The sequence below is a fragment of the Hippocampus zosterae genome, chromosome 9 (genome assembly GCF_025434085.1).
Source record: "Hippocampus zosterae strain Florida chromosome 9, ASM2543408v3, whole genome shotgun sequence".
Classification (NCBI taxonomy): domain Eukaryota; kingdom Metazoa; phylum Chordata; class Actinopteri; order Syngnathiformes; family Syngnathidae; genus Hippocampus; species Hippocampus zosterae.
Genome location: NC_067459.1, coordinates 20,180,610 through 20,208,155, shown reverse-complemented (window position 1 = coordinate 20,208,155; position 27,546 = coordinate 20,180,610). Strand labels below are relative to the sequence as shown.

Sequence of the window (27,546 nt, the reverse complement as noted above, 5' to 3'; positions counted from 1 at the left end):
ATAGATTCTTTCTTCACGTCAGAAACCATGATGATGATGATGTCATGCCATACACTTGCGCATTGTATTACTGACCGCTGTAGCAACGGGCCACCTGTGCGTGGGTATGTATATCCACAAAACTATGGACAGTCCTTTTTTGGGCCTATTTTTTTTACTATTAAAAAAAATAGGCCCAACAAACATCTGGCGTGGTGATTTCAAAGAGTTTAGAGCATTGGTTCTTAACCCGGGTTCGATCGAACCCCAGGGGTTCAGTGAAGGGGTTCGACAGAGCCTCTGCCATGGAGGTTACGACATGTCAATTAGTTATGACACGCCCGCTTGGCCATTACTGGCTGGTTCATTTTGTGCACAATTGAAATATACTTATATGAATTGTGTTTACTTTTGAATTTGTCTTGAATTTGTAACATAAATAAATAAAAAAATAAATAAAAATCATATTTTTATTTTTCACTAATGAAGGGTTCGGTGAATGTGCATATGAACTGGTTGGGTTCGGTACCTCGAACAAGGATAAGAACCACTGATTTAGAGTAAAGAAGGTTCGTGTCGGGCCATTTTATATTTTTGTTATCCGTTGATTTTGATTATTATTATTTTTTTTGTCTATACTAATTATAGTGGATTTTTGTGGTGTCAAATCCTGTCAGAACACGGTCCACATGATGCATGCCTGTCATGTTTCGGTTTGTGACCAACAGGTGGCACTGTAGGGCTCTCCCTGCAGCTGCACACCTGTTGGTCGTTATGTCGTTATTTCTTTGAAAGGACTCCCGGCACGACCACTCGGTGTCGGGTCATTGTTTGCTTCTGTCATGTTAGTTGCTGTCACGGTTTTATGTTGCTTTGTGTTTATCACTATGTTTTTTGCTTATGCCATGGTTTTGTTTGCTACCTTGGATTTGTTTTGTTTTCCAGACTTTGTGTGTTCTGGATTTCGTTTCCTTAGTATTTTAATACAATTTGCCGCTCCTCCCTCTTGCCTGCTTTTTGGGGTCCACCACCACCTCGCAAACGTAACAATGCGGGGCCCCTGTTGGTGTCCGTCTTACCACCGGGGAACACGGTAGAAACGAAAGAGCATCAGGTATATTTACTTCAAATAATAATAAAAATAAAAAAATAATAAAAACCGTAGCTCCTCATCATTTCAGACTTTGCCTAACGGTTAAAGGATTAGGCAGCCGGAGTCATTCAAGGGTCACTGACAGACTGTTGCTCTGGGCGGGAGGAGGACAGCCGTATGAAGCCCCCTTTGGATAAACTTGGGCTGTAGACATGGCGAGATTAACATGGAGCCAGCACGATCCATGGATGTGAAGCAGCTCGCCATCCGCGCATGTAGTGGCTTCCCACAGCGCAGTCTCCCCCCTTCTTTCGCGGCTTCGGTTTGCTTTTCTTTGCTGGGGTCACAAAGACGCGGGGCAAGGAATGGAAAATGATGGGCTTAAAATTGGAAAGAAAAGGAAGGGCATTGTCATCGGAAGGTCAAGGCAAATGTGTCTCGGATGATATTTTTAATGGCTCCGCCTCACAGCAGTGCAGAAATCCCTTCTTGTCCAGACAATTCCCACCTAATAAATAACCATTACAGTGAATTCATGTCTTTATTATTCCTTACTCTCGTATATTTTGAAGAAATTGTCTCTGCTAAAAAGAAAAAGCAAATGTTTTTTATGCGATTATTAGCAGGTATAGTTCAATAACTCAAATAGGTTGGTCACATATCACCAATTAATACTTAGTCATTATTATTGAGGTTTTGTTGTGATATTAATATGGTGTTATTAGTGATTAATTTCTTCGATCACTTCTGTGTCTTCTCTTAATTGCCTCCTGTTCACTGAAATGATGTGTGACCAAAATGATTGCTTGTTACGCGCTTATTAAGCATTTCATTCACAACTCCATTTCATTTCTAATCAACAAGCCCACTCAGGCAAATGATGTTTTTATCGACATAAATCATCGGACAATCAATCCCCTCGGAAGAGCCTGTATATCTTTTTATTGGCCGGCGATGAGCAAATGATTTGAGTCTGCTTCTTGTTTAATGATGCAAGCAAATGGGAGGGCGATCATTCAAATTCACAGCAACTAAGGCGGCCCCTTCTCGATGGAAATCTTGTAAAAGGTGCCCCCTTTTTTTATCTCGCCACTTTACAGAGGAAGCCCCCCCCCCCTTCCCAAAGCCTCTCACGCCATGATATTTTTCTAATTATTATTTCATAGAGTCATGCAGAGGTCAGGGTGGGAGTGTGTGTGTGTGTGTGTGTGAGCGCGCGCGTGTGTGTGATCGCGTGTCGCGCTCTTGAGCAGAAATTATCGATTTTATTCATTAACATTGACGATAATAATAATTAGAATAATTACAAAATTCATTGTTTAGTTATCATTGTCATCAATGTGAGCAGAAACTACTTTTTTTTTGCATTTGCATTTTTACTGTTTTACATTCATGAAAAGCCTTTTGGTGCCATCGAGCAGGAAAAAAAGACAGTTTTCCTTAAAATGACGTTTTTAATGAATGAAGTTCGACTTGAACTAATATTATGCTAGCAAGCTAGTGCAGCTGGTTTATAATGACGTTGTCATGTGACCAAGCTGTCGAGAAACGACGGCATTGCCAAAAGTAAAACATTATTATGATTATTATTATTTTTATTATTGTGATTACTCTATCGTCACTCTATTCATGACGGGAAAAAAACGTACCGATCATCGTTTGGAGGGATGAGATGCTAAAATGTATCGCTCGGGAGCGCAGATGTGAGAAATGCGTCATTTTATTCAAGACAGACCCCGTCCGTGAGCATTGGAAAGATGTAAAAGAAAGCGTAAAAACGGGAAGTCTAATTAAATTATAACTGTGATTTACGTTCCTTTTAAAAGACAGCAAGAGTAGCCTCGTTTCGAATATACAAAGCGAGTTTAGCTGGAACATTAAATCAAGTAAATGAAAAGATCCATCCTGCAGCGAGCAGATGCATTTGCCTCCGGCATAGCCGCGGTTTGTTCCATCAATGCAAGCGGTGGGGGCCGGCAGTCATTGTGTGCGGAGGGAAGCCTTTGGCTTGCACCAAGTGCAAACATTTAGCCTGCGGATGCCCTTTGAGGGCCGAGGTTGCCTCTTTTCTCGTGCGCACCGACAGCGGCTGCATGAAAGAGGCTTAAGACAACTCGGAGGGGAAGCAACAATGGGCCTTTGTGTGGAGCCCTGCCTCTTGACTGGAAATCAAAGCCAGTTTATAAAGTCAAATAAAAGCCCGATGAGCCTTACAGTTGTTTTCTCCCTCGTGCCTCGCCCCCGAGGATTGAACTAAAACGCATATTATTGTCGTGGATGGAGCATCGGGCTTCTTGAAGAACCGCTGTTTGGGATGCTCGTTGTCAGCAACAGTTGTTTACGACCTCCTTTGTATTCTTCAAAAATAATTTAGGGGGAAAAAATAGTCTTAATAAAGACATGAATTCAACTCATTCTCTTGTCTGTTCCTCCTTGTCATCACTCGAATGCGTTTTCCGGTTTGTTTTTACGCACACTCCATGAAGCGCAAAAGAGCTTTCAGGCGGCCGTGGGAGCCCACAAGCTTCAAAAGGCTGCTCCACGACCCACCTTTTAGGGGACTTTAATAAGGGTTTTAAACGCATGCACACAAGCAGGAAATGATCAACTCAGAGCAAAAATAAAAAATAAAAAAATACTGTATTTAATTTAATTAAATACAATTAATTTAACAAAATTAATGTAATTTAATATAATTTTTTTACACGTTGCGTCATTTTTATGCGGCATTTTGCTGATTCCCAGTCATGGCGTCACGATGCATAATCACGTTAAGCCCTGTTGGAGCGACTTGAAGCGTAGGCCTGCATTCCTCAAAAAGGTGCAAATGAGACGACTGCACCCATGAGCCACCATCACGCACATATGCCATTTACACGTACTGTATACTGCATTATATAATCATATAACCGTTCGTGTCCCTCTTGGGAAACTGAGCGAGAGAGGGTTTTTTTTTCCTTTCCGCCGCTCGATATGACACTTCTGAGGCGCGTATTTGAATAGATTCAAGTGGCGTGCGATGGGCTGAGAAAAGGCAAAATTTTCAGCCTGAATGGTTCAGTGTCCCTGGGCGTGAGGAGGAGGAGGAGGAGGAGAAAAGAGGAAGATGGAGATGAGGAGGAGGAGGCGCTGCTCTCTCTGTGCGGCTTGAACGCGTCTCGCTGAGTCGAACGCTTTGATCAGGCCTGCTGGCGCCTAAGAACAACATAACTTGTCTGCCCATTAGAGTGACTGACAAATCGTGACAGATTGTTTAGACTTGGCAATTAGTGAGGACGCAGACGCTTTGCTGCAGACAATGTGAAAGAAAACTTTTCCCAAAATGAAAAAAAAAACATTTAATGCAACGAAATATTCAGGATATCATATCAAGTCCATTTCAAATGTAAAGCGGCACAAACGTTGCGTAAAATATAAACAAAATCTGGCGATACAACAGCTCAGAAATAGTCAGTGGCGAATTTCAATGCATGTCATCAAAAATGCTCATTATCATGATTATATATTATAGTCTCCTGTTTCTAATCATTTTATTGTCACGTGAAATGCAAAAAGAAGAAGAAGAAATACATTTCAGCATGATGCAACAGAGACAATATTAAACGTTTTGTCAAATCAATACCTCACATTGGCATGGTTTTGAATCCCATATGCATTGTGGTACCTGTTGCATTGAGTAAGAGTTTCCACAATGCATTTCAACATACATTTGTTTTTAAAATGACCAATAACTTATTGTTAAACGTAACCGTGTCACTCAAAACTGAACTCGCTTTCTCTGCCAATGCCACATCTTATTAGTCCAAACTATGACGTTGAATGCGTTTACTGTACAGGAGAGTATGGCAGGTAAACTCATGTACAACCCGGGTTGACCCTCCCCACCCCTCCCCCCACTTTTGTACTCGCCATCAATTTTAATGGACTTATAGTCAAAGGGAAAGAATCCCAGAGATGCCTCCCTCAAGGCCGATAATTAGCCCTAAACGACTGCAAAGGGCAGCGTGCTGCAATCTGATTAGAGCCCTGCAGCTATCAATAAACAGCACGCTGCAAGGGGGCTGGCCCCATTAAAACAGAGGGACCGGAAGCCCTTATAAGGCAATAAGCCAACAAACGCCACTCAGCACTTTGAGGCACCACAGAGCTTGTCACCATATCGTCAAGTGTTTTCTTTAAACACGATGACATATTACACCTACCGTAATATTTACGATAAAATTATAACCGATATTACGCATGATCAAGTTAGGATGTGCCACAATATTATTGATGCGATAATAAAAGTGATCACGTGATCAAAACTGTTCAGTATCACCTTTTCTGTCGAGTTTTTTTTTTGGGGGGGGGCTGCTGTTTTTCTTATTTACAACTCACTTTGTGAAACGGGACCATTTGCATCAATAACATCTTATTTTCATCAGCGCTATTTGATGTCAGGAATAAATTAACACATCAAGTGACGCAACGGAAAGATATGAGTTGTACATGGTCGAGATAGCCCATGAACGGTTTGTTGTGTTTATTTGAAGCGGCTTCGCGGGGTAGCGGATAGGGTGGTAGTGGGGGGGGGGGGGGGCAACAATGTTAATTTTCCTTTTTTTTTTTTGTCCAGCCCATGTAGTCTGTGATTGGTTGCATCCAACTCCACGCCTGTTTTATAGCTCCGCTCTCCACTCGGCTAGCACAAACATGAGGATGTCGACACCTTGACACAGCAACTTTTTTTTAAACTTCTTTTTTTTTAACAATCCGTCAGAGTTCACCACGAGAGTCACCAGCACAGCCCCACGGTGTCAGTCGGACCTGTATGGCCCCATCGTCGGTGTCGATGTCAGTTTTGGCCGCCGCCGCGGGTTTAAAAAGTGAAGATCTCCCCCCACGCTCGGCGCTCGTCACGAGAGGCGACATGCAGACCAGCCTGAGCCCCACAGAGGACGCCGGGAAGCCCAAAGTGGCCATCCTGCCCTTCAGCGTCGAGGCTCTGATGGCTGATCGCAAACCGAGCAGAGAGGCGTCTTCTTCCCCCGATGGCCCCTCCGTGGCCGGGACGTCCCAGTCTCTGGGGAAGGGCGTTCGGATGGGACCTTTTGGAGGTCTGGATACTTCCGTGCCTGCTATCCCGATGGGCTCCTCTTTTTCAGTGGGCGAGTTCATGAACATGCAAGAGGACGTGTTGATTAAACCAGAGAGTCCAGACAGCCAAGAGAGAACTTCCTGGATCCAGAGTCCTCGTTTTTCTCCCACACCTCCACGTAAGTCGATTTTCTTGTTTTCGCGTCCTGATGCGCCTTGACGCACGATGCGCAGTCATAAAATGAACAATAGATAGACAATTGTGTCCAAATTGATTTTTTTTCCCCACTGAACTATTTTAGCCGTGTGAATGCAAATATTACGAAACTCCAACCGGTGTGACTTTTTTTCTCTATTATTTTGAATTATGAATAAAATACAGACCCACAGTTTATACCTAATACTAGTTTTTGGATCGAGTGTTGCGCCTTTTGACCCGTTGAAAAGCACGAACATTTTTTTACATCTATGATATTGGATTGGATCATACGATTTGGGGTACAATGGTGTTTATTCTAATTAACATTTAAAACTGTTAGTTTACGTATAGTGCGAATAAATTGACTGGATAAAACAAAAAGGTAAATATTTATTACTACAGGAATTGCTGTCAAGACCCGGTCGGAAAAAAAAAGAGAACTTGAAATGGCACACTGCAGTATCGGCTACGGTTTGCGGCCAAAAGGGTCGTCCGTGTCCTATTATAAAGCGTGGTGGCTTCTTTTTTTTCTTATCTAGGGAGGCTGAGTCCTCCAGCGTGTCCTCTGAGGAAACACAAGACCAACAGGAAGCCTCGGACCCCTTTCACGACATCCCAGCTGCTGGCCTTGGAGAGAAAGTTCCGTCAGAAGCAGTACCTGTCCATCGCAGAGCGCGCAGAGTTCTCCAGTTCCCTAAGCTTGACAGAGACCCAGGTCAAGATCTGGTTTCAGAACAGGAGAGCCAAAGCCAAACGACTACAGGAGGCAGAATTAGAGAAACTGAAAATGGCAGCTAAACCCATGTTGCCTCCCGCCTTTGGGATTTCCTTCCCTCTAAGCGCCCACGTCGCGGGGTCCTACGCGGGCTCGCACGCCTTCCAGAGGCACTCGCTGCCGGTGTCCCCCGTGGGACTATACGCCGCCCACGTCGGATACAGCATGTACCACCTCACCTGATGACGGACTCAAGATCGTGGACGCTTAAAAAAAAAATCATTATCATGGGGTAAGACCCCTTGTTGAAGGAGTTTTTTTTCCTGCAGTTTTTCTTCTTTCGAGGACCCGATGTCTGATCTCGCCATGAGTAAGTCCTACAAAAAGATGTTTAATCTTGTGCTCATAGCGATGCATCAGATTTTATTTTTTTTAAACAAAAGACAACTACTCGTAATAGGACACTCAAGTATGGACGCAAAACACAATTGTGTTGCAGTATTGTCGGCCTGCTGCAATAGTTTTGTGGAAGCATTTTTTTTTCTAAACCGGATAACAGTGTCAATGCCTTTTGTAAAGATGAAAAACAACAGCATTTAAAAAAAACAGCACTAGTGTCTGTTGTTGGAATGATTCCCTTCGCAAGGGATACGTGTACTGTAAAATAATGTATATTTGGAAAAGTATCCTCATTTATATTATGAATATATTTGTGACATAACTTAATAAATTGTTTATTCTTTTTTCATTCCATTTGTCTTGATTGGCATGATGTCATAATTATTGGCAAGCAGGAAGAAAAGGATGACGTTGGCATGTTTTAGATTTGCGCGCAAGTTTTTTGCAGCGCACTTTTTTTTAAACTTTAATGTCTGCTTTTGTGCAGGCAATGTCAACTTGTCACATGTTATTTGCAGGAATGTATTGCTACAGCTGTTGCCCATTGCTTTGAGACGACTAACCTAGATTCTTTTGGCGCCAGCAGAGTTTAGGGGTGGGGATCATGTGGGGGGGGGGGGGGGGTGGAGGTGGGCGGGGGTGCACGATGACGAACCCACTTCAAAACACACTGATAAATAATGGAGCTTTAACTGGCCCACGTGTGTCATTAACGCGGGTTAAGGGGTTTTAAAACGGGCCAAATGACGGGCCATTAAGGGGTAGCACATCTTGTTTTGCGGACGGGGGGGGGGGCATTCCTCGTGCAGCACCTAAAAGGTAACCTCTCACGGAGTCATCCTTGCCCCCCCCCCCAAAAAAAAAACGGCGTGATCGGATTGTTGCAAATTACAGAGCATGTACTCGCAATACACCCCCCCCCCCCCCCCACACACACACACACCCTGCCCTCCCCCCTGAGCCGAACAGGAACGGAGTAAAATAATTGTTTGTAATGAGCGCTGGCGGATGGAGGCCCGGCCCGGCTCCAGAGAGGCTGTAGCTGCAGGCAAGAAGGAACTTTTATCATTCCTAAAATATCAACGAGGGACTGGGACGCTCCGTTGCGGTGATTTCCTCCTCCCCTTGCGCGATGACAAGAGTTCATGAAAGCAGGCTTGCGCAACAGGAAGTTTTTCTGCTTGTGCATCTTAACTAAACATTATTTAAGTTATTTTAAATCTACGGTGCAACGTTGCTTGTTGCACCAAAAAAAATCACATTTTAATTGTAAATTAATCACACGGATTGGCGCGACGTGACCGGGATGCGTCTATTTTGTAAAATGCTTGTTTTTTTTCCCCTCTCTCTCTCCCTTTTGTCCCGCTCTTTCTCGACCAGTAATGACAATCAGCTAAACGATCACAGCCGGCTGCTGTTTGTCACAGGTGCTCATTAGATGTCATTAATCGTTCCTTGTGACTGACTGGTAGGTTGGAAATCATCCGTGGTTATGAGACGTGCTCGAAAAACCGTCAAATGTCGACCTACGATTGGATTAGAAACTACAAGTGCCCGTCAAACTATTGTAGATGCGTCGTGCATCAAATGGTATGGACTAATCTGAAATGAGCCACAGACGGGTAATGTGATGAACAGTGGATCAGTTGTATGTGCGTTCATTTAGTAACGCAGGAATATTTAGACTATCGTATTTTGCTATCATCATGGAAATGAATAGCTGAGAGGGGAAAAAACATTTTAATATAGAGAATTATTATGAGAGAGAGGGAGAGATATCCTTTATTAGTCCCACACTGGGGAAATTTACAGCCTCCAGCAGCAAGAATGTAGGTAGAAAGAAGAGGGGGAAAAAAACAAACATCGTTCAATTAAGTTCAATATAAACACAAATTGGATAAATCGCAGTGCTATTTACAATGGTCTTTAACATCATTTAATTATTATTTTTATTCAGCAGCCTGACAGCAGTCGGTAGCATGTACAGTAGCTTTGGTAAACTTTTTTTTAGGACGTGTGGGAACATTCTCCATTTATTTGACTGTATTTTTCCCCACCGTTATTCAGTATTGGTGTATACTGTATGTGAGGTACTTATGATTATAATTAAGTGACCTTACACCTTCAGGTAAGCAATCATCCTAAAAGCCACAAATAACTGCTGTTTATTTGAACCGCCGGCCAATTTTTTAGTTCAAAGTCACAATCATGCAACTCTTACTGCATTTCAAAGTTGGCAAGTGTTTAAACTATAGAACACACATTGTGGACACGTGCAAATCTGCAATTTCAAAGCTTTAAACTTGAAAACATGTCATTTTCAATTACTATGGCACTTGCAAATTCCACATTTCTAGTTTAAAAAAAAAAACACCAAATGAATAATTGTCTGCGCATCATGGTGGTTTAGCATTTTTGGTTTCAAGTGACACAGCTACAGTTTTCTGACCGGCATAACATTTTATGATTCATTCGCCTGACACATAGGGACTGTATTTTACTACATTATTTCGAGGGCTTCATAATGTTGTATTATGAAGCAGAAGAGGTGCACTAAAACAGCCTATTTGGATTTGTCTTTCACAATGTCGGTTCATTAAAAAAAATAATCACATATCTTAAAGACCATAAATCAAATCTTTGAGGCGTATGTTTTCTTTTTTTTCCTTCCCAGGCAGGCCTGCACTTGAGCCCTGCCATGTCACATCAAACTTGGCTAAACTATCGTTATTAATGATGCCGTTAGGTTCAAAATCACTCTTTAGCTATCTGCTAATAAAGACATCAGCGAGTATGATTTGCTGCTGCACATTTCTAAAATATCATCTTAAAAAAAAGCACAACGCTGAGGAAAATTAGCTGTTCCTAACTCTCATTGACAGCAGCAAAACATCACGTTGTAATGCAGCACTCAAAACAAAAAATGGATTCGTCTGTACATGGTTATGGAATGAATGCATTGAATAATCAATATTTGCTCTTGATAAAAGCTATGCTTTCACAATGTTTATTCATCAGCATGAGATATTCCAAACGGTGAGTAACTTGATTCTCTGTACATTAAATATAAAAATAATACCACAAGCTTACTTTTGATTGGTGTATTGGAGGAATGAAGGTGGAAAACGACCCCCCCCCCCCTTCACCCCGGTCTTTTTTGTTTTGCTGTGGCCTATAGTGTCCACAAGAGAGCAGTAAAAGCCTGAAGTGTTCGGATTGGATTGAACTTCAATTGTTTACCACGTTGCTGTATAACATAGTGGATTTTAAAAAAAAGTTTACACACCCCTCTTCAAATGTGTTTGTAATTTCATAACTTTTTTTTTTGCCACCTGCAACCAGTACGACTGGATTTGAAAAAAATTAAAAGTTTGAAAAGATAGCACAAGTATGCACACCCTCTTAAAACTGCAGGGTCGGTCTTTTAAACTAACCAATCACATTCATTTTAAAATCATGTTAAATGGGAGCATACCACCTATTAAGGACTGCTATTTCACACACTTTTGCAACATTATCTCAGTTGTTTATTTTGACTTCCTTTCTCAAGAAGGCTGAAAAAACAAACAAACCAACAATAAAACACTGAGTTGATCAAGCTATAGGTATAATGGTGGAAAACGTTCAAAACTGAATTATCATGATCTCATTTCTTTTGTAGCACAAAAAACAGGCATTTGAACAGGGGTGTGTAGACTTTTTATTTCCACTTGACTTTCCTAGCCACGGCCGTCACCACCGTGAGAATATTTAAAGACTGCCAGAATGTCAAGTTGACACAAAAACACATACAAATAACAGAGCTCTCCCGTTGATTATTATAGCGTTTGGGAGACATCTTTTACAGTCGACAGGAGGCACAGCTTCAGTCGACTACTCTAGCGTCTGTGGTTTAAACATTTTACCGTGCAACGTAATTATAACTCGAGTGCATCGTTTCCAAACATCTCTTTTAAGGGGAAATATTTTCTTAAGTCGACTAATGAGGCAACGCGTCTTTTTTAAGATGCAATAAAAAGTGCCTAATGTGATGGAAAATTGCCTGAAAGCCCTATAAAGCACAAGTGAATCACAAAGTGCATCACTGATCCTTTAATGTAAATAGGTTTCTGATCTGTACTTTATAAGCTCATTTATTTCAACAATGTAGAGAATGATTACTGTGACCTCCCCCCCCCCCGGGCAAAGTTTTTAATGTTTTATGATCCAGCGTTTAACATTTTTGGTGCAGGGTCACAGAACATTAAATTTGGAAGTTATCCGGACGCCCGCTGACTGAACGTTTTAGTCTCATTTTGCTCTAATGATACAAAACAATGTGGGTTCTGCAGCCCTGTAATGATGATCAATAAGTACAGCAATTACATTTTATTGCCGCTATTTATTTATTTTTGGTTTTGTTTCACAAGCCTCATGCTTCTCACTAACATTTTGGTGTTAGCAGGGTTCCTTCATTAGAGGAGTTCACCGGTTTCATGTGGTTAAAAGGCACATTTAAATCCGATTTGTAAGACTATGAGCAACTCACGTGCCTGTTTTAAGATAAGATAAGAACCTTTATTAGTCTCGCAATGGAGAAATTCCCAATTCACAGCAGCAAAGTTATGAAAGGAAGAAGCAGAACAACAAAATATAGGAGCTGCTGGAAAGGCAGCCACTCTAGCCGCGCCATTTTGAAGTCAAAATAACACAACACATAGGACACAGACAGTTAACAGGACTTCAAGTTACATGAGAAATATTTATAGAGACAAGTGTCATAGCATTAAACACATTCTTAAAAAACTGGTGTGAATGTTGTTGTGTGAACGTTTTTTTTTTTACACACACTGAATCAAATTGGGATTGGATTTATTGTGGCAGATTACTCATAAGAAAAACGAAGCGGCGTTTTTAATAAACGTTCAAAACATCGTGTGTAATTTCATCATTATTTAAAATAGTTCTTGGAGATGTTGTGAAACTGCAATGACTTAGGATCCCACTAATTCATGAGATGATTTGAAAGTCCATGTCAAAGTGAAAAGCACAATTTGGACCAAACCTCAGTTGACAAATGCTGACAAGCATCACCATCTTGTGGCATGTAACGGTATTGTGATTTTACGATTCTTGCCTGTAACCCTTCATGCATTTTTTTTTTAATTAATCGTTGAGCAACAAGGGAGCAATGGGGAGAGCCATGTATGGCGTTCGGTGCCTTATTTATGCCTAATTTAGAAAATATAAAACTTCAATTTATTTTCAAATAAAAATATATTTTTATGGATTTTAGAAACTTTCCCTGAAAATGTAGGACAATTAAGAAAATAATTTTACAACTTCTTTTTTGTGGATATTTATGAACTTTAAGGACCCGTGGGAACCCTGAAGATGTGCCATGATGATTTAGTTCTAGCCCTCCATCCCGCAAAATGTAATGCTAGCTAAGGTAGGTAATCAACCAGGCTTTAATGGTAAAACTAAAAGTTTATTCTGTTGTTTATGGGAGAAGAGATATACTGTATATATTCAACACAAAGGCAAAAGACAAAATCGTTGGGATAAACTACGATGTCATTATCTGCAATATTATGCGATAGTTGAATAAGTACAAAGAGTCGTGGCTTGCTTTGAAGCAGTGCTGGACTGCGACAACTTTACAAATGTCGCCAAAATGTTGCAGGTCGTGCTCGTTCAAGACGTGTTCAGTCAGAAAGAGCGTTATGGCAACACAGCCCATTTCGTTTAATGACACACAGAGCTTTGATCAGCCGCGCTACGTAAACAAGAGGCTTGGGCCCCACTCACAAGCATCTCTTACTGGTTTATTATTTCAAGGTTTGCGTCGGCGCGGTTGGCATTCGGCAAATTTCCTGTGGAAAGTTCTGCCGTTCTTGCAGGAATGTAACCTGCACGCATGTTCTTCTAAACGCGAGTGTGCGCGAGCGAGTCAGCGCGGCGTGCCGCGGCGCTTCCGAGTGAATACAATGTAGGGCGTGATGTTTATGTACATAATCGCTTCTTCCGGGGGGCTGCTTTCGGGCGATTCCTCGTGTTGCTTAGCTCTCCTCCTGCAGAAGCTGAAGTCTGTCCTCGGCATAGTGAGACCTGCTGTGTCCAGTGTCGATGGCCTCGCAGTCGTCTGTGAAAAACACCAAGTCCTGCCAAAAGCAATAAAGACGTGAGGTCGCGTCCAAGCGGCAAAACAGTCTTGCGGTGAGTCAAGAGTCTCCTGCAGAAGTTTGAGACGCTCTCACCCGATAGCAAATTCTTGTAATGATGGCATACAAGTTCTGGATTTTTGTTTTCAGCAGCACCATCCTGGGTCGCTCTCTGCAATACTGGCTGGGATGGTTCAGAAGCACATAGAGGAAGTCGCGGAGTTTGGTTGTGATGCAGGAGTTCTACAAGGATAAAGCCAGCGCAGTCTTTCAATGGTGTCAACTAAGGCATGTTCACACTTGACTTCACTTAATTATGAACCCATAACCACCAAAATACAAAAACTGGACCGGCCCAACTCAAATGAGATGATTTTACAAAATGTTCATTTTCCTTATTTCAGTCGTTCAATTCCAAAAGTGAAACTCAATATTATGCAGATTCACAGAAGAAAATTCAGCTGTAACATACAATCATCAAAATTGTAAAACCTAAACAATAGACTTCAAAATTACCAGCTGTCTTCGGGTAGTAGGTGGGGGACACCCTGAACTGGTTGCCAGCCAATCGCACGGCACACATATATGAACAACCATTCGCGCTCATAATGACATCGAGGGGAGGGGTATCAAACTCATTTTAGTCGTGGGCCAATTTGGAGTTGCATCAGAGGGATGTTATGACCGTGAAACCACAAAATTATTACTTGTACACAACAAATTAATAAATTACTAGTTTTGAAATCAGTCAAGTCCACTGTAATAGTTTGTTCAATTATTGTTCAAGTGAGTGTAAAGAGGGTATTATAATTATTGCATAATCTCAACGTTATTACAGATAAATATTTGACATGTTGGTCCAGATTCTAGCAAGTTGACACACATGATTTGCTTTCGCGAGCCATATAAAATGATCTGGCGGGCCTGATCTGGCCCCCGGGCCTTGAATTTGACACCTGTGGTCTAGGGAGAATTTAGCGTGTTCCATTGACATGCCACGCATGTTTTTGAAATGTGGGAGGAAACTGGAATACCCGGAGAAAACCCACGCAGGGACAGGGAGAACATGCAAACTCCACACTGGAAGGCCAGAGTCGGAATCGAACCCTGCACCTCCGCATTGTGAGGGGGACGTGCTAACCGGTCGCTGCCTCGATAAATACAGAATAAAATTTGATTGAATTTGCTTTAGGCAATATAAGGCAGCATTTATTTTCTCCCTTGCAAAGGTGGCTGTACCCACAAAGTTCGATAACCTCTGTAAGAGATGGCGCAGGTGTACATACAAGTAATACAACTTACATGAACATCAAGGAAGATGGTTGGTAGCACCTCAGCACAAGTTTTCTGGCAAAACAACCGAAGACAACACAAATGAGAACCACACACACACACACACACACACACACACACAGAAAGTGACAAGGCCACACAGTCGGGTGCGCGTACCGTTCGATGGTAAGTGTGGATCTTATCCAACAGGTTCATCACTTCCTTGCTCAGGCTCAGCGACCTGGAGTAACATGTCGGAGGCGCGCAGTCAGACAGACACACAAAGCTGAAGACACACAACGCGATGGCCGATCCGGCTCTCATGTTCGCCACGATCTAACTCCGTTTGCACTTTCGCTGGTTGCTCCAAATGTGTGCGCAACGCTTGGACGCTCGGTAACAAAGCGGAGGGCGACTTGCGGCACTTTAAATGGCGGAATTGAGAAAAAAAAGAGGATGTGGGGTATGACGTAGAGGCGTAGCGATGCCAAGGAAAATATTTTGACCGAGTGCACGCAAATGGTCTAACTTGGAGTGGACACACGCTTGGAGTCATGTTCATCAATTCCCCAAAACAGCTCGTTATTTATTTATTTATTTAAAAAAATAATATCATCTGCAAACTGAGAGAAGTCAAACTGAAAAATGAAAAAGTCATTTTACAGTGCCGAGAAAAAGTTTCCTGTCTAGGAGTGGATAAACTTTCATCTTTGATTGTTGAAACGGACAGATGAACCAAGTCATTCAGAGATGAGGTGGGAAAAATATGTAGGTTATGTAAAATCATTTATATGAATCGTGAACGAGATTGTGTTGAGTGGAGCATCTTACTCTGGTTTGCGGATCGATCAATGACGTCATTGATCGATCAGGAAATTACGATATTATAACCGATGACCGATCAGATCTGTGTTTAATTCTGGTAATACTTTGTGCCAATGATAGCAGATAAGACTTCGAACTGTATGAGTACGCGCCAGTGAAAGTCTAGCAAAGCTAAATCAACATAAAAAAAGAAGACTTTAATCATGGTTGAGGCAAGCCATCAACAAATTTTCTGAAATTATTTTTTTAAATCACAAAGTTTTTAAAGGAGTGATTTATTTCTTGAGAACATCTGCATGTGGCATGCCTCTAACCTATCACAGTACAGTAAACACTATTATGATCCAGGAATTTATTTATTTCTTTATTTTAAGTTCCAAATTTTTTTGGGTCTGGATTCGCAGACATGCAGGCACCCTTGCGTAGGTGTTCCACCCAAACCACAAAACCTCAAATTTAAAGTCGGCAAGCGTTGTTATACTGGAGCATTTGGCATCGGCCTGCCACTTGGCTGTTGGTAATTTGTTCTTTTCACTCGAGATCTATTTGTAAGGCGTTGGAAATGATAGTTACAACGTTTCACCCGTCTGTTGTTTATCACGCTGCTTTTAACAATGCAAAAAAAAAAAAAAATACAAAACAAACCCACTGGATGATGGAAACGGTTCAAATCATCTGCTTTTATACAAAAGATATACAAAGTGGAGTGATAAGACAGCAATGGTACACGAGATACAAAATGGCAACATCATAAATGACTCTAATCTTGTTTGTCACAAACCGTACTACTTCAAATTATAAGGATTGTGACATCGGTTGCATTTTGGAGGAATGAGTTTTTTTTTTCCGAAATTGCCATGACACTTTTGTTTCTGTAAAATATATCGTCGCGTCATACACCTTCCTAAAAATAATGGAAGGGGTTTTAAAGAGTTGGCCAGCATCATTTTGATGGCAAAATGATCTAGATCATTACTTTAGAAAGGTGCCAATGTTATCTATTTATTAGCACTGTTCAAGTCAAATAAAGAAAACATTTAAAATGTCTTCTTTAAAAATGCTAAGGCAGTGAATCAAATTCAATGTAGTGCCAAAACCTTTGGCTGGGACGGTTTATTATGATGTTAATTCTTACAATGAATGATGACATACTGTCCAGTAAATGTCAAGTTTGGGTTGTTGGAGCCACACAGCCTTTCTTCAAATTGAGAAAGTTCCTTTTCTTTTTTCTCCTTGGAGAGCAAATACTAATGTGGGATTGAGGTGGATCCCGAAAGACAAACAGCCTTTCACCAGAGGCCTGACAGATCACTTCCCCATTTGCAGAGGTTGGAAGCACATCTTCTTCTGCTGAGCTGTGGCGCGTTTCATTCCCTTTCTCCGCGTCGCCTTGGCTGGGAGCCTCACTGTGCCGCCGTGTGTTTTCACCGATGGCTGATTTATACCCGGGCAGCTTTTCCTTCATAAAGTTATCCTCTTTTCCTTTTTCCGCAAGTGCCAGACGAGATCTGGGCAGAAGTCTTTCCATCAGGCTTTCCCTCTTTTCCTGGAGTCTCTGAGATCTAGAGTACAAAGGAGCTGCTGTTTTAAAGGGTGCGGCGTACATGCGTTCAACTCGGACATAGGCGCCGCTTGACGACATGCATATTTCGCCGCATAAAAGAATCACGGATGTCGGCGTTCGTGACCCCCGGAGCTGATAACTAGCCTTGATGTGGAGCTGTCTTAATCTGGCAGCTGCTTACTCACCTTTCCCTTTCCGCATGTGGCATGTTCGGCATACTTCTGTGTACAAGGTCCTCCTTCAGTCTGACAGGAAGATGCAGATTAGCCCTGGTCAGAGAGTCATTATGTCAGTCATGCGCTGGAACTGGATAAAGCCGATTCATTCTAACCAATTTTGCCACCATGTTAAATGTGGCTAGCTTTTGAATGACACTGCCGGTCATTTTACATTGCCGGCCTGTTACCCCAGAAAAGCGCCTTGTTTGTAATGGAGTGTTAATATAGCACAAAATGTCATCAGATTGAGGACACTGGGGTGTGACAAATGATTGACACATTGTGAATCAAGTCTTGTGTCTCCGATTGGTTGTTCTTGTCTATCAAGTCAAGTGGCAAAAGGTGGGGCCAGAGATGGCCGATTTTTTTTTTTCCCCCAAAGTGGAAAGGGGAGTTTTAAGTTTTTTTTAAACTTACAAACTCCCCTTTAATATAACCAAAACAATGGTTTTACAACTTTATCGTAAAATGTTAGCACTTCCAAAAAAGTAACTGACGTGTGAAAAGTATAAGCGTGGGAAAGACTAGACTGCTTTTTTATTCATCCCTTGATTGCTTTTACTTCTCAGATCCAAAACATAATATCCACGAGACATTAGTCAGCAGTAATTTAATCCCAACTCAGGCGGGGGCCAAACTTGACCGAATGACAACTCAAACAATTTCTCTTGGTTCATCCCTTCACCTTGGTTCTCGGAAAATGACACACAGCATTTTTTGTTTGCATTTCAGCCAATGGGCAGAGTTGACCGCAGACCTATTTCCTTTTGAATTTATGTTGCACCGGCCGAAAACGTGTGTTGACATTTTCGGACATGCATTCAAAAGTAATATTCACAATTGATATGTAATGCGTTCTAATATCAGTTCAATGCGAGTGTAATAACAGATTCTGATGATTATCCTTAATGCTCACCCAGAATGCTCGTGCTCTGAGGATGAGGAACCAAGATTCTGTTTTGGACAGAGGGCATCGGTGATAGAAAGAAGTTCACTCTCGGGGATGGTGGGGACCAGCAGGCGCAGGAGCTCAAGGAGAACCTCAACAGGCACGCGACACTGTTTTACCAGTTCGGATGCGAAAAGCAGGTCCTGAAATACAGAAGTGAGCACAGAGAAGAACTTTGCCGTTAAACGCACACCCTTTTTTGCTGCCGTCCTATGAAAAGCGTTTGAACCTGGTCGCAGTTGGAATAAAGTCTCTTGAGCGCCATTTGCTCTCTCAGATCTTCCATCGTCTGATTGCCTGTCGTCATCTCCTGTAATCTGATACATCCGTTTTTAAAATGTTTAAAAACGGAATTAACAAAAGGATGTAGTGTCCCAGAAGACCGCCGAAGACCCACCTGAGAGTCAATGCTGCGATTACTTGATCACACCTATCGAGAGCCTCCTGGAGGATGGATGTCATCCGGCTCTCCTGTTTCAGCCCGAACAGCTCCTGCTCCTCCTCGCGGCCTTCCTCTGTCGCATCGGCGTCCTCTGTGTGTGGTTGATTTGACCAATGAACCGTTTCCAGACGGTCCAGCTCACCAGTCTCCTCCTGGAGACGACGTTCTGCTTCCTCAAGGCCCTTCAGGAAACAACCCCATAAACGGCTGTATTAAAACGGTGTCATGGTAAATATAATAACGCTCTTATTTCCAATATGAGCTAAATATAGCAACTGCTGAAAGGCAAAACAAAAGATAAATCACGTCACGCATCCAATACTTTGTCGACAGAATCTCCCGGTTTGAAAGAGTCAATTGAGTTAATTGTTCAATTAATTAATTGTTTAATCGGCCCGGTAGTCCAGTGGTTAGCACGTCGGCTTCACAGTGCAGAGGTACCGGGTTCAATTCCAGCTCCGGCCTACCTGTGTGGAGTTTGCATGTTCTCCCCGGGCTTGCGTGGGTTTTCTCTGGGTGCTCTGGTTTCCTCCCGCATTCCAAAAACATGCGTGGCAGGCTGATTGGATGCTCTAAATTGTCCCAAGGTGTGAGTGTGGGTGTGGATGATTGTTCGTCTCTGTGTGCCCTGCGATTGGCTGGCAACTGATTCAGGGTGTCCCCTGCCTACTGCCCGAAGACGGCTGGGATAGGCTCCAGCACCCCCCGCGACCCTAGTGAGGATCAAGCGGTCCGGAAAATGGATGGATGGATGTTCAATTGTTGTTAATTGTCAACTAATTGCATAAAAAAAAATTCTCAAAAATGTAAGATGTTTGGACGTTTTGTAATTGGGAAAGGAGGATATTTTTTTTTTCTCTTTCTCCTTTCTTCTTTCTACATACATTCTTGCTGCTGGAGGCTGTAAATTTCCCCATTGTGGGACGAATAAAGGATATCTTATCTTATTGAAACAGGATATTCACCGAGAGAGGGCGAGAGAGATTCGTTTACATGTTTTCACTGGTACACTGCATCATGCCGTTTCTGATATTTCGGTTAACCAACTACAATTTCGGAGGAAGCCTCTGGCCAAAGCAATAAAATGCCCCCAATTAAACTTGACATCAACCCCCCCCTTACCAGGCAGTGCTTCTGTATACTTTGGGCCATTTCTTGTCTCGCCAGATTCTTCGTCTCTCGAAGGTGATGAATTAGCAGCCCGTGCAGTGCGTGCAGCGCTCTGGACGTCTCCAAGACTTTGTTCCTCCTCTCGGCCTTTTGGTAGTGAACGGCAGCCATCTGCATCGCCAGACTGTCGGCCTGAGAATGCAAGTAGTCCTCTCTCTCCTCTTTCATCTCCTCCTCTACCTGCGGGGTACAGTTCAGCAAGCTTCACCTCAGATTAACTCGTGATCCATTCAGACCAGAAATCTCAGAACACTCACCATGCGACACTAACAGACATTTTGACATACTTCTTAATAATCACCCACGCTTTGCTCTTGATGCGGATCACTTTGGCGTGAGAGAATGTGACAACGTAACCAGAACAGTAATGCAGATCGTGAACGAGGCGGACCTCACAAATGATGTCACACTCCAAAATTTTCTCAAGAGGTTTCCCAAAACTGTACAAACGGGTCTGGTACTTCCTCTGGAACTTTGGTCCGTATGGTAGCGTTCCAGTTGTCTCTCTGCTTGAGCCAGTGTTGACGGGTCATAAAATAAAAGCATCACCACACCAAAGAAAGCGCACATTAATAATCTTTTCTCTCTTACCTTGTTTATAATACCGCTATCCATCTCCTTTTCCAACATTTGGATCTGGTCATGAAGCGTTTTCCGGAAGTGAACTAGGTTGGATGCGTCTTGTTTTTTCTTACCGGCTTTCCCGTTCAAATGTGGATTTATCTGCAATAAAAGAACAAAATGGCCAACTTGCAGTTTAGAAAGGAATCCTGGGCTGATGTCAGAAATGAAAGCATTCTGTGTGCACTTTTGTCCAGCAACCTCATACTTAAGGGGGCAAACAGGAGAAAATGTCAAATCTAAACTACTGGACTTCAGAAGTAACACACCGAAGCGAGTTTATCGTGCTTATGATGTCCTCACCACTTGTTGCTCACTGTCCTTCCTCCAATTTGCGAGCCAGGTGTGGATTTTGGTTCTGGACACAGCATGAGGCAGCATTAGGCATCGATCCATCACAGAGAGACACTTCTGGAACTCAAGTTTCATCGCCAGTCGCTCGTCGCCAGAGAGAGTCAGCTGGGATGAGCACAAAGATCTGACAAGAAGACAGACGAGGACAATCGGGCTAAAGGTGATGAAGGCCGGATTTACGGTACACTGCATGATGCGTGTGCTTGCAATTGACAGAAGTAGAAATTTACTGTAATGTCCCTACATGTGGGCAATGTAAGCTACTTCAGGTCAAAAGCTCATTTCATTATCCACAATTCTCATGGAACGTTCCCAAAATTCAGGTTTTCCAGAAACGTTCCATCGTAATTGGCGCCATATCGCCTCATTTGCGACCCTAACCTGAAGAACTCTCTGCAGTGAGCCCTGAGCTCCTTCTGTTCTTGCAGCTCCCTCTCCATGGCTCTGTTCAGACTCTCCCTCGTGGTGCTGAGAGTGTGCAAGGCTACTTTGCCTTCCTGGTGCAGCATCTCTTGGCCTTGCAGGAGAGTGCTGCCTCCTTGGCCTGCTTCCGGTTCTACTTGCAGCAGTGAGTGCTGCATGCTTGGCGGCAGGATTGTGAGCAGGGCTTGCATCGTCGAGGGTTGAATGGCTTTGACATCTGCCATGGAGCTCTGGATTACACGCATGGTCACCTTGACAACAGACACAGGGTAAGCCACAATCTACTGAATGCGCCCACTGTATATTTTATTGGGACGATTTTGTGTGCGCGTCGAGTACCGTAGTTTTACTGTACCTTGCGAATGTCAGCTGCAGCCTCCTCGTCTAAGTTATTGATGAGTTCAGCAAGCTCCAAGCTGTGAGTTGTTAGTAAATCCCGCCAACAGTGAAGATGCTGGGCTATTTCTATGCCGCCATCTTGATTCTTTGACAGAGCAGACAAATCCTTCTGTCTCTGCATGTGGACCCTGAGCTGAAGAATGGAGGACAATTTAACAATTGTATTCAAGGAATGCTAATTATAATGAATATCAGAAAATTGAAATACAAAAGAAGAAAGAATACCTATATATATATATATATATATATATATATATATATATATATATACATATACACACAAAGCAAAAGGTGTAGAAATAGAATAGTATAGTATACACAAGGGTAAAAATATTTAATGATATGTAGTTTTTCATTTCTTCTTTGTTTTGAAAAATGAACAATTCAGTTACATAATAAGGGGTAGGACTCGATAAGTTATTTACCGGTACTTCTTTGTACTCTTTTGAGCATACAACTGTGATGATGTGTGTTTTTTTTCCTTTTAACTATTTCTAATTTTCCTTTTAAAATTTTTGTTTGACCTTTGTCAACCTGTTATTGTGTGTACTATATATGCTCAATAAAACAAACAAACAAATAAACAAAAAACAAACACCAAATTACAACTGTATAGTATACTCAGAAAGGAAGCAATAGCAGTCCCAAGCTATTGTCTACTGACCGGCCGCAAAATTAAATGAACGCAAACCAACAGGAATGAAAACGTGGATGTGTGGATTTAAAAACTTCTCATAGTCACTTGTGATTCAGTTGCCACACTAACAGCAGTTTATAATGTTGAGTGTGAGATTGTGAAGTCTTCTCATCTAAGTGCACCGCATACCGTACACTGTAACGTTAAAAGATCTCTCATGGAACTAAATAACATAATATAAATTTTTTTGGGACAGATCTTTACTTTGATCACCTTAGAATACAATGCATACGTGTGGACGCTGACACTAAAGTGTAGTACTTGCAAGACAGGGGATGAATGAAAATAAAACATAATGTTCCAAACCATGTCAGAGATGAGCTCCCTCCGCTTCCTGACAAGTCCGCAGCGCATTGCTCGCTTCTCTTGGCTCAAGGCATCATCTAGTCTTTGCCTCACCATCACCAGGTCCTTCTGGGCTTTCTCCTGGAGCTGAGTCAGCTTTTCAGCAGACACCGTGCTCCCTCTGGTGGAATTTGTTTTTTTTTTTCAATATTATGCATTAGCTTCTGCTAACCGTGGCACAATCTCAACGCAACACAATTATGCGTCTTAACAGATGGTAATATTGTAATAATCCGTCCGACCTTCTGATGTGTGCGAACATGCTGTCCAAATTGCTGGAGGTGCTGGCGAAGGTGTCAGAAAGGAGACTGTTGAGGCTGTGCAGGCTGTGTAACAGGAACTTCCGCTGTGCATGGCGTTCAGCAAGCACAAAACGCCAATTGGCAAGGATCACATCCAGAGTCTCCTCCAACAGATCCTGGACACAGATGGATCATGTACTTGCAAAAGATGAACATAGACTGGTGTTTAAATGAAAGCCAGAATTACTGCAGGCTTTAATGATGTAGATGTATTTTTAAAAACAGACTACAAACAATCCATACGTTTACTAAAGTAAAAAGTAATGTAATTGAGTGCTTTTATTTTACTATACATATGGGTTTTTTTTTCATCTGCGTTTTAGAATCTATTCGGTTTTTATTTCATGTTGTGCATTTGACATTTCATTCTGTGACAGTATCTGCAATTAAGTCTGAGTCGATGGTTCTGCACATTGTTTTTGTTTTTTTTGTTTTTTACATGATGAAAATGATTCATGTATGCCTCATCTTCTAGGAATTCACGTAATCGTTTGGACTATTCTAAAACATACTAGTCTCTTTGAACCTTGAGTTATGCAGTTAAAGTGAACATACAATGGAAAATATTTGGCCAGAATATGAATCCGTTTGTGATCTACATTGTATGATTATCGATGACCATAGTGAACACACATAGGTTGCTCACCTGACACTGAAAGTAACTGTGCTGAAGACTACCGGCAGCGGTCTTCTCCAACTCGCCCATCTTTGTGGCCTCCTCCAGCTCCTCAGAGAAGATTTTATGAAGCTCCACCCGACGCCACTCAATGATCTGCCTCTGGAGCTTCGCCGAGGCTTCTTCGTGGCGGACCAACAAGCTGCGCTGCAGGTGAGCCTGGCTCAGCTTGTGAAGCTTCTCCAGGAGGACGCTACATTGTAGGAGCTCCTAGTGAAGTCAACAATAAAATGAATTAAAACCAAATGAACCATCTACACACTACGGCATCCATTGTCACAACCTGTTGTTCTGCATGTTGACATAGCAGCTCAGCCTGGGCCTTCTCTGCAGCTGCCCTGCGATGCTCTGATTCCATCTCCTCCCGGGTCTCCAGGTTACATTTGGCCGCCAGCGTAGCCATGCGGGCACCTCGCTCCTCCTTCAGCCGACCCTCCATACCCAGCAACTGCCCATGGAGCACGCTGAGAAGTCTCTGCTGAGCCTGGAGGCTGACCTGGCCGCCGTACCGCAGGCCTCCCAACAGGAGAGACAGAACGTCTTTGTAGATCTGAATCCGAGTGGCCTCCAAGTTGTTGGTGGCGTGCAGGAGTGTGGACATTTCCAGGCTAACGTGGGTAAAATGAACAGAAAAATATGTTTCACAAAAAATTAAGGGTGGGGGGGTGACACAGATTCCCTGAAGGAAATGGGTTGTCTCCTGGGTAGCAGTGGCCAACACGCTTGTCACATCAGGGGATCAAATACATCTTTTAAGTGACCTCCTATTTCATTTATTCCAGTTCCATATTTTTATGAGAAAATTGCTTTAAAATGTAAACACATGTGAATGATTTATTCCCTTACTTTTCCAGTGCCTGGTTCATGTTCTGCGGTTCCTCCAGCACCATAATGTCAACAATCCTGTCTTCAAAAGTTGCCTCATCTTTAACGGTCTCTGTCATGTCGCAGTCTGCATACTCCGGGTCTGGATCACCTCTGTTTTTCTGAGGTACGAAAATACAACAAATACTCATGCACAGAACGTTACAAATATATATATATTTTTTAACTCTGTGAAAATGTTAGATTCAGACATAGTTTAACAAATGTAATAAAGCACCACCCATTGTAAGATGCCCTAAATTAACAGCATTAGAAATGACCAAACTCGTTTTGTATGCTTCTGTAACGGTTAAATTGACAACAGTACTTTAACCGAAATTCATTTTTCATGTACCGGTAAATATATATAATTTGGTCAACTGGCGCTGCACATCCATGACTGGTTGACAGCCAATCACAGGGCTGTTCAATAAATTTGCAAATGTATTATCATACAAAAAAAACAATTAAAAAATATTAAGTACACCCAAGATATCAAAATATAGTTATTTACTGGCTTAATTCGTGACTTCTCAGGGGTCTGTTATAGAAACGTGAATTTGATTTGAAATTCCTCTTTGCTGTCTCAAAGGATACGATCACGCAAGCTCACGGAAGTTAAAATAAAAGTACTTTTGATGGTTTCTACTCATTTTATGAGGACTGTCAATGCTCACCCTTTGCTGAAGAAAGTGCAGTCTGGTTCTTGGACCAATCAGGTTCATGGCTAGAAAGCCCAGCAACAGCAGCACCAAAGCAACAAAAAACCCACCAATAAATCCAGCAAAGTGCACACCATGGTTCGGATAAATCTAAAACAAGACAAAACAACAGTGCATGCAAGTTTAAAATACAGCATGTACTGTACTGTATCATAAAAATAGCCGCTTATTTACCACGAAGGAGTACAATTTACCCTGTCTGTGGAATTAACCCGCAGTGTCAGATTGGCTGTCAATGGGCCAAACATGCTGACATCGTTCTGTGGAACGAGCGGCAAAAGAAAGTGTGATTGTCGTTATTCCATAATCATTTGCGGAAGAGCAGGACTGTCTCACGATACGGCAACAGAAATGGCACACTCGAAACTACCTGTGATAGATTTGAAAAGGTGAGAAATGCTGGAAGGTCCAGAACTCCCCTCTTATGACTTCTTATTTGAGCTGTATAATTCAGAATCATTTGGGATCCAGCTGAAAAGTTTAAATAATAAGCTTCAAAAAATTGCTGCACCGATAAAATGTTAAAAATGACATGTATGTATAGTTCTGAACCAAACGTCAGACATACCAGATAAAGAATCAATAGCAAACACTTGGTATCCTCTCTCCACAACCCGGCCTTCAGTTTTTAGGGGTACTATCCCAAATATGGAGTCCCGGATGGCCACTTGAGAGAGGTTGGTGCCACCCTCTGGGCTCAGGTTGTGAATCAGCAAGAAGAATGTCAGCTGTGGAGGGTCCGCTTCAGCCAGCACCTGGGGTGTTGTCACATGAGTTGATGCAGACTCTCAGGAGCAGACTGGTACGGTTATATATTATACATTTATACCTGTGCACACTTGAGGAACTTGACCTTAAAGGAGGCTGGAGGTGTCAAACTCTGAAGCTGCAGAAACATTCACAACATAGAATTATGATCAATACAAATTTCTTTTAGAATGGACAGGAACAGCCTTGAGTGAGAAATGATACAAAGCATCACCTGAGGTAGAGTGTGGCCAGGATCGTATCTGGTGAGTGAGCTTCTGCGATCCCGAAGTTGGAAAATGGCTTTCATGTGGCTGAAGGGTGTGTAGACGGAGTGCGCCCACGGGTCGGGAGAAGCAGATGAAAAAACGGGCCTCTCAGCAGAATATGCATGTTGGAAATCCATTTTACCTATGATGTCACATTGTGCAAGATTTTTTTTTAACATTAAGGTGCTTGAGCAATTAAAAGGAGGCATAAATTGTTTCTTTCCGCAATGAGAAACAGTTACCGGGTGTCTTAATATGTTTTTAAGATGCGCTTGTAAAAATACCTACATGCCAGCTCGCTCACGGACACATTTTCAGAAATAGACAGATCACAAAACATGACCTAGGTTATACATTTTGTACATTTATTGAGCATTTGTTTACATACAGTGTGCATGCAGCTGCAATCCTGGTGGGTTCCCTCCAATGTGTTTGGTTTCAGAGTAGCTGGAAATGCTCTGCCCCCATGTAAAAGGCACAAAAAATAATGCAAATTAGACAAGTTAGATCGACGTTGTTTTTCAGACACAAACAATCAAATACAGTATTCGGCAAGGGGCTACTCACTCCATACTTGTTGCACGGATTTCTTGTAGGCAATGAGGAGCACCAGCATGTATCGTGAAGTGTTCCGTTGCATAGAAGTTCAGGGCAAGCAACGCCTGGCCCCCGACTTGGGATGGCGTTGGGACACCCGCTTGACGATGGACTTGGCGGATAAAAACACGACACTTGGAGGTTGACTAAGATAGACCATATTGTCACCTTTTCTGCCATCAACTGTACCAGAAGCATCCGTTTTGGCTCTCACGCGGGAGAGCCGCAAGGCAGTGATTGCGTCGGTTCTGCTGTTGAAATACAACAAGAAAAATCCATATTTTTAGGTGGCTTAAACGGATAACCGATGAAGAGATGATACATGCTGGTCAACATCCAGGCTAAGGGAATCCCCGCACATCCAGCGACACTCCATTTCCCAATCATCGATTTCCCAAACTGTTCCAAAAGTTGGGAAGTAAAGGACGTGTTTTCAAAACAATCGAGATCAGCATCTGTTCCCGTTGTCTTTTTCAAATTAAAATG

The 27,546-nt window shown here is 42.4% G+C and overlaps 4 protein-coding genes and 1 long non-coding RNA gene across 6 annotated transcripts in view; 2 read left to right on the top strand and 3 right to left on the bottom strand.

The window, feature by feature from the left end:
* LOC127607452 (transforming acidic coiled-coil-containing protein 1-like) overlaps nucleotides 1-27,546 on the bottom strand; it is a 164,782-nt gene that overhangs the window by 98,272 nt on the left and 38,964 nt on the right. The window lies entirely within an intron of this gene.
* Nucleotides 5,727-7,807, top strand: msx1a (muscle segment homeobox 1a). Its single transcript, XM_052075802.1, has 2 exons — nucleotides 5,727-6,327; nucleotides 6,887-7,807. Exons 1-2 carry the CDS (start codon nucleotides 5,883-5,885, stop codon nucleotides 7,303-7,305), a joined length of 864 nt encoding a protein of 287 aa, XP_051931762.1. The 5' UTR covers nucleotides 5,727-5,882; the 3' UTR covers nucleotides 7,306-7,807.
* LOC127607469 (cytokine-like protein 1) lies at nucleotides 12,911-15,345 on the bottom strand. The gene is made up of 4 exons (XM_052075817.1): nucleotides 15,054-15,345; nucleotides 14,907-14,951; nucleotides 13,701-13,847; nucleotides 12,911-13,604 (listed from the first exon to the last, which is right to left on the bottom strand). The coding sequence occupies exons 1-4, from the start codon at nucleotides 15,198-15,200 to the stop codon at nucleotides 13,503-13,505; spliced, it is 441 nt and encodes a 146-aa protein (XP_051931777.1). The 5' UTR covers nucleotides 15,201-15,345; the 3' UTR covers nucleotides 12,911-13,502.
* Nucleotides 13,791-18,710, top strand: LOC127607472 (uncharacterized). Its single transcript, XR_007964084.1, has 2 exons — nucleotides 13,791-13,880; nucleotides 18,404-18,710. It is a non-coding gene; the product is annotated as an uncharacterized LOC127607472 (long non-coding RNA).
* On the bottom strand, nucleotides 16,362-27,541 carry LOC127607449 (limbin-like). 2 transcript variants are annotated; one of them, XM_052075778.1, is made up of 24 exons: nucleotides 27,031-27,541; nucleotides 26,852-26,921; nucleotides 26,430-26,605; nucleotides 26,277-26,333; nucleotides 26,016-26,202; nucleotides 25,818-25,918; nucleotides 25,642-25,707; nucleotides 25,403-25,537; nucleotides 24,708-24,847; nucleotides 24,145-24,469; nucleotides 23,832-24,071; nucleotides 23,126-23,301; nucleotides 22,845-23,004; nucleotides 21,798-21,974; nucleotides 21,401-21,693; nucleotides 20,969-21,143; nucleotides 20,636-20,767; nucleotides 19,997-20,224; nucleotides 19,017-19,056; nucleotides 18,830-18,947; nucleotides 18,662-18,749; nucleotides 18,400-18,575; nucleotides 17,451-17,534; nucleotides 16,362-17,263 (listed from the first exon to the last, which is right to left on the bottom strand). In XM_052075778.1, the coding sequence occupies exons 1-24, from the start codon at nucleotides 27,256-27,258 to the stop codon at nucleotides 16,867-16,869; spliced, it is 3,969 nt and encodes a 1,322-aa protein (XP_051931738.1). In that variant the 5' UTR covers nucleotides 27,259-27,541; the 3' UTR covers nucleotides 16,362-16,866. The 2 variants fall into 2 exon arrangements, with proteins under 2 accessions (XP_051931738.1, XP_051931737.1); XM_052075777.1 differs by having other exon boundaries at nucleotides 18,830-19,056.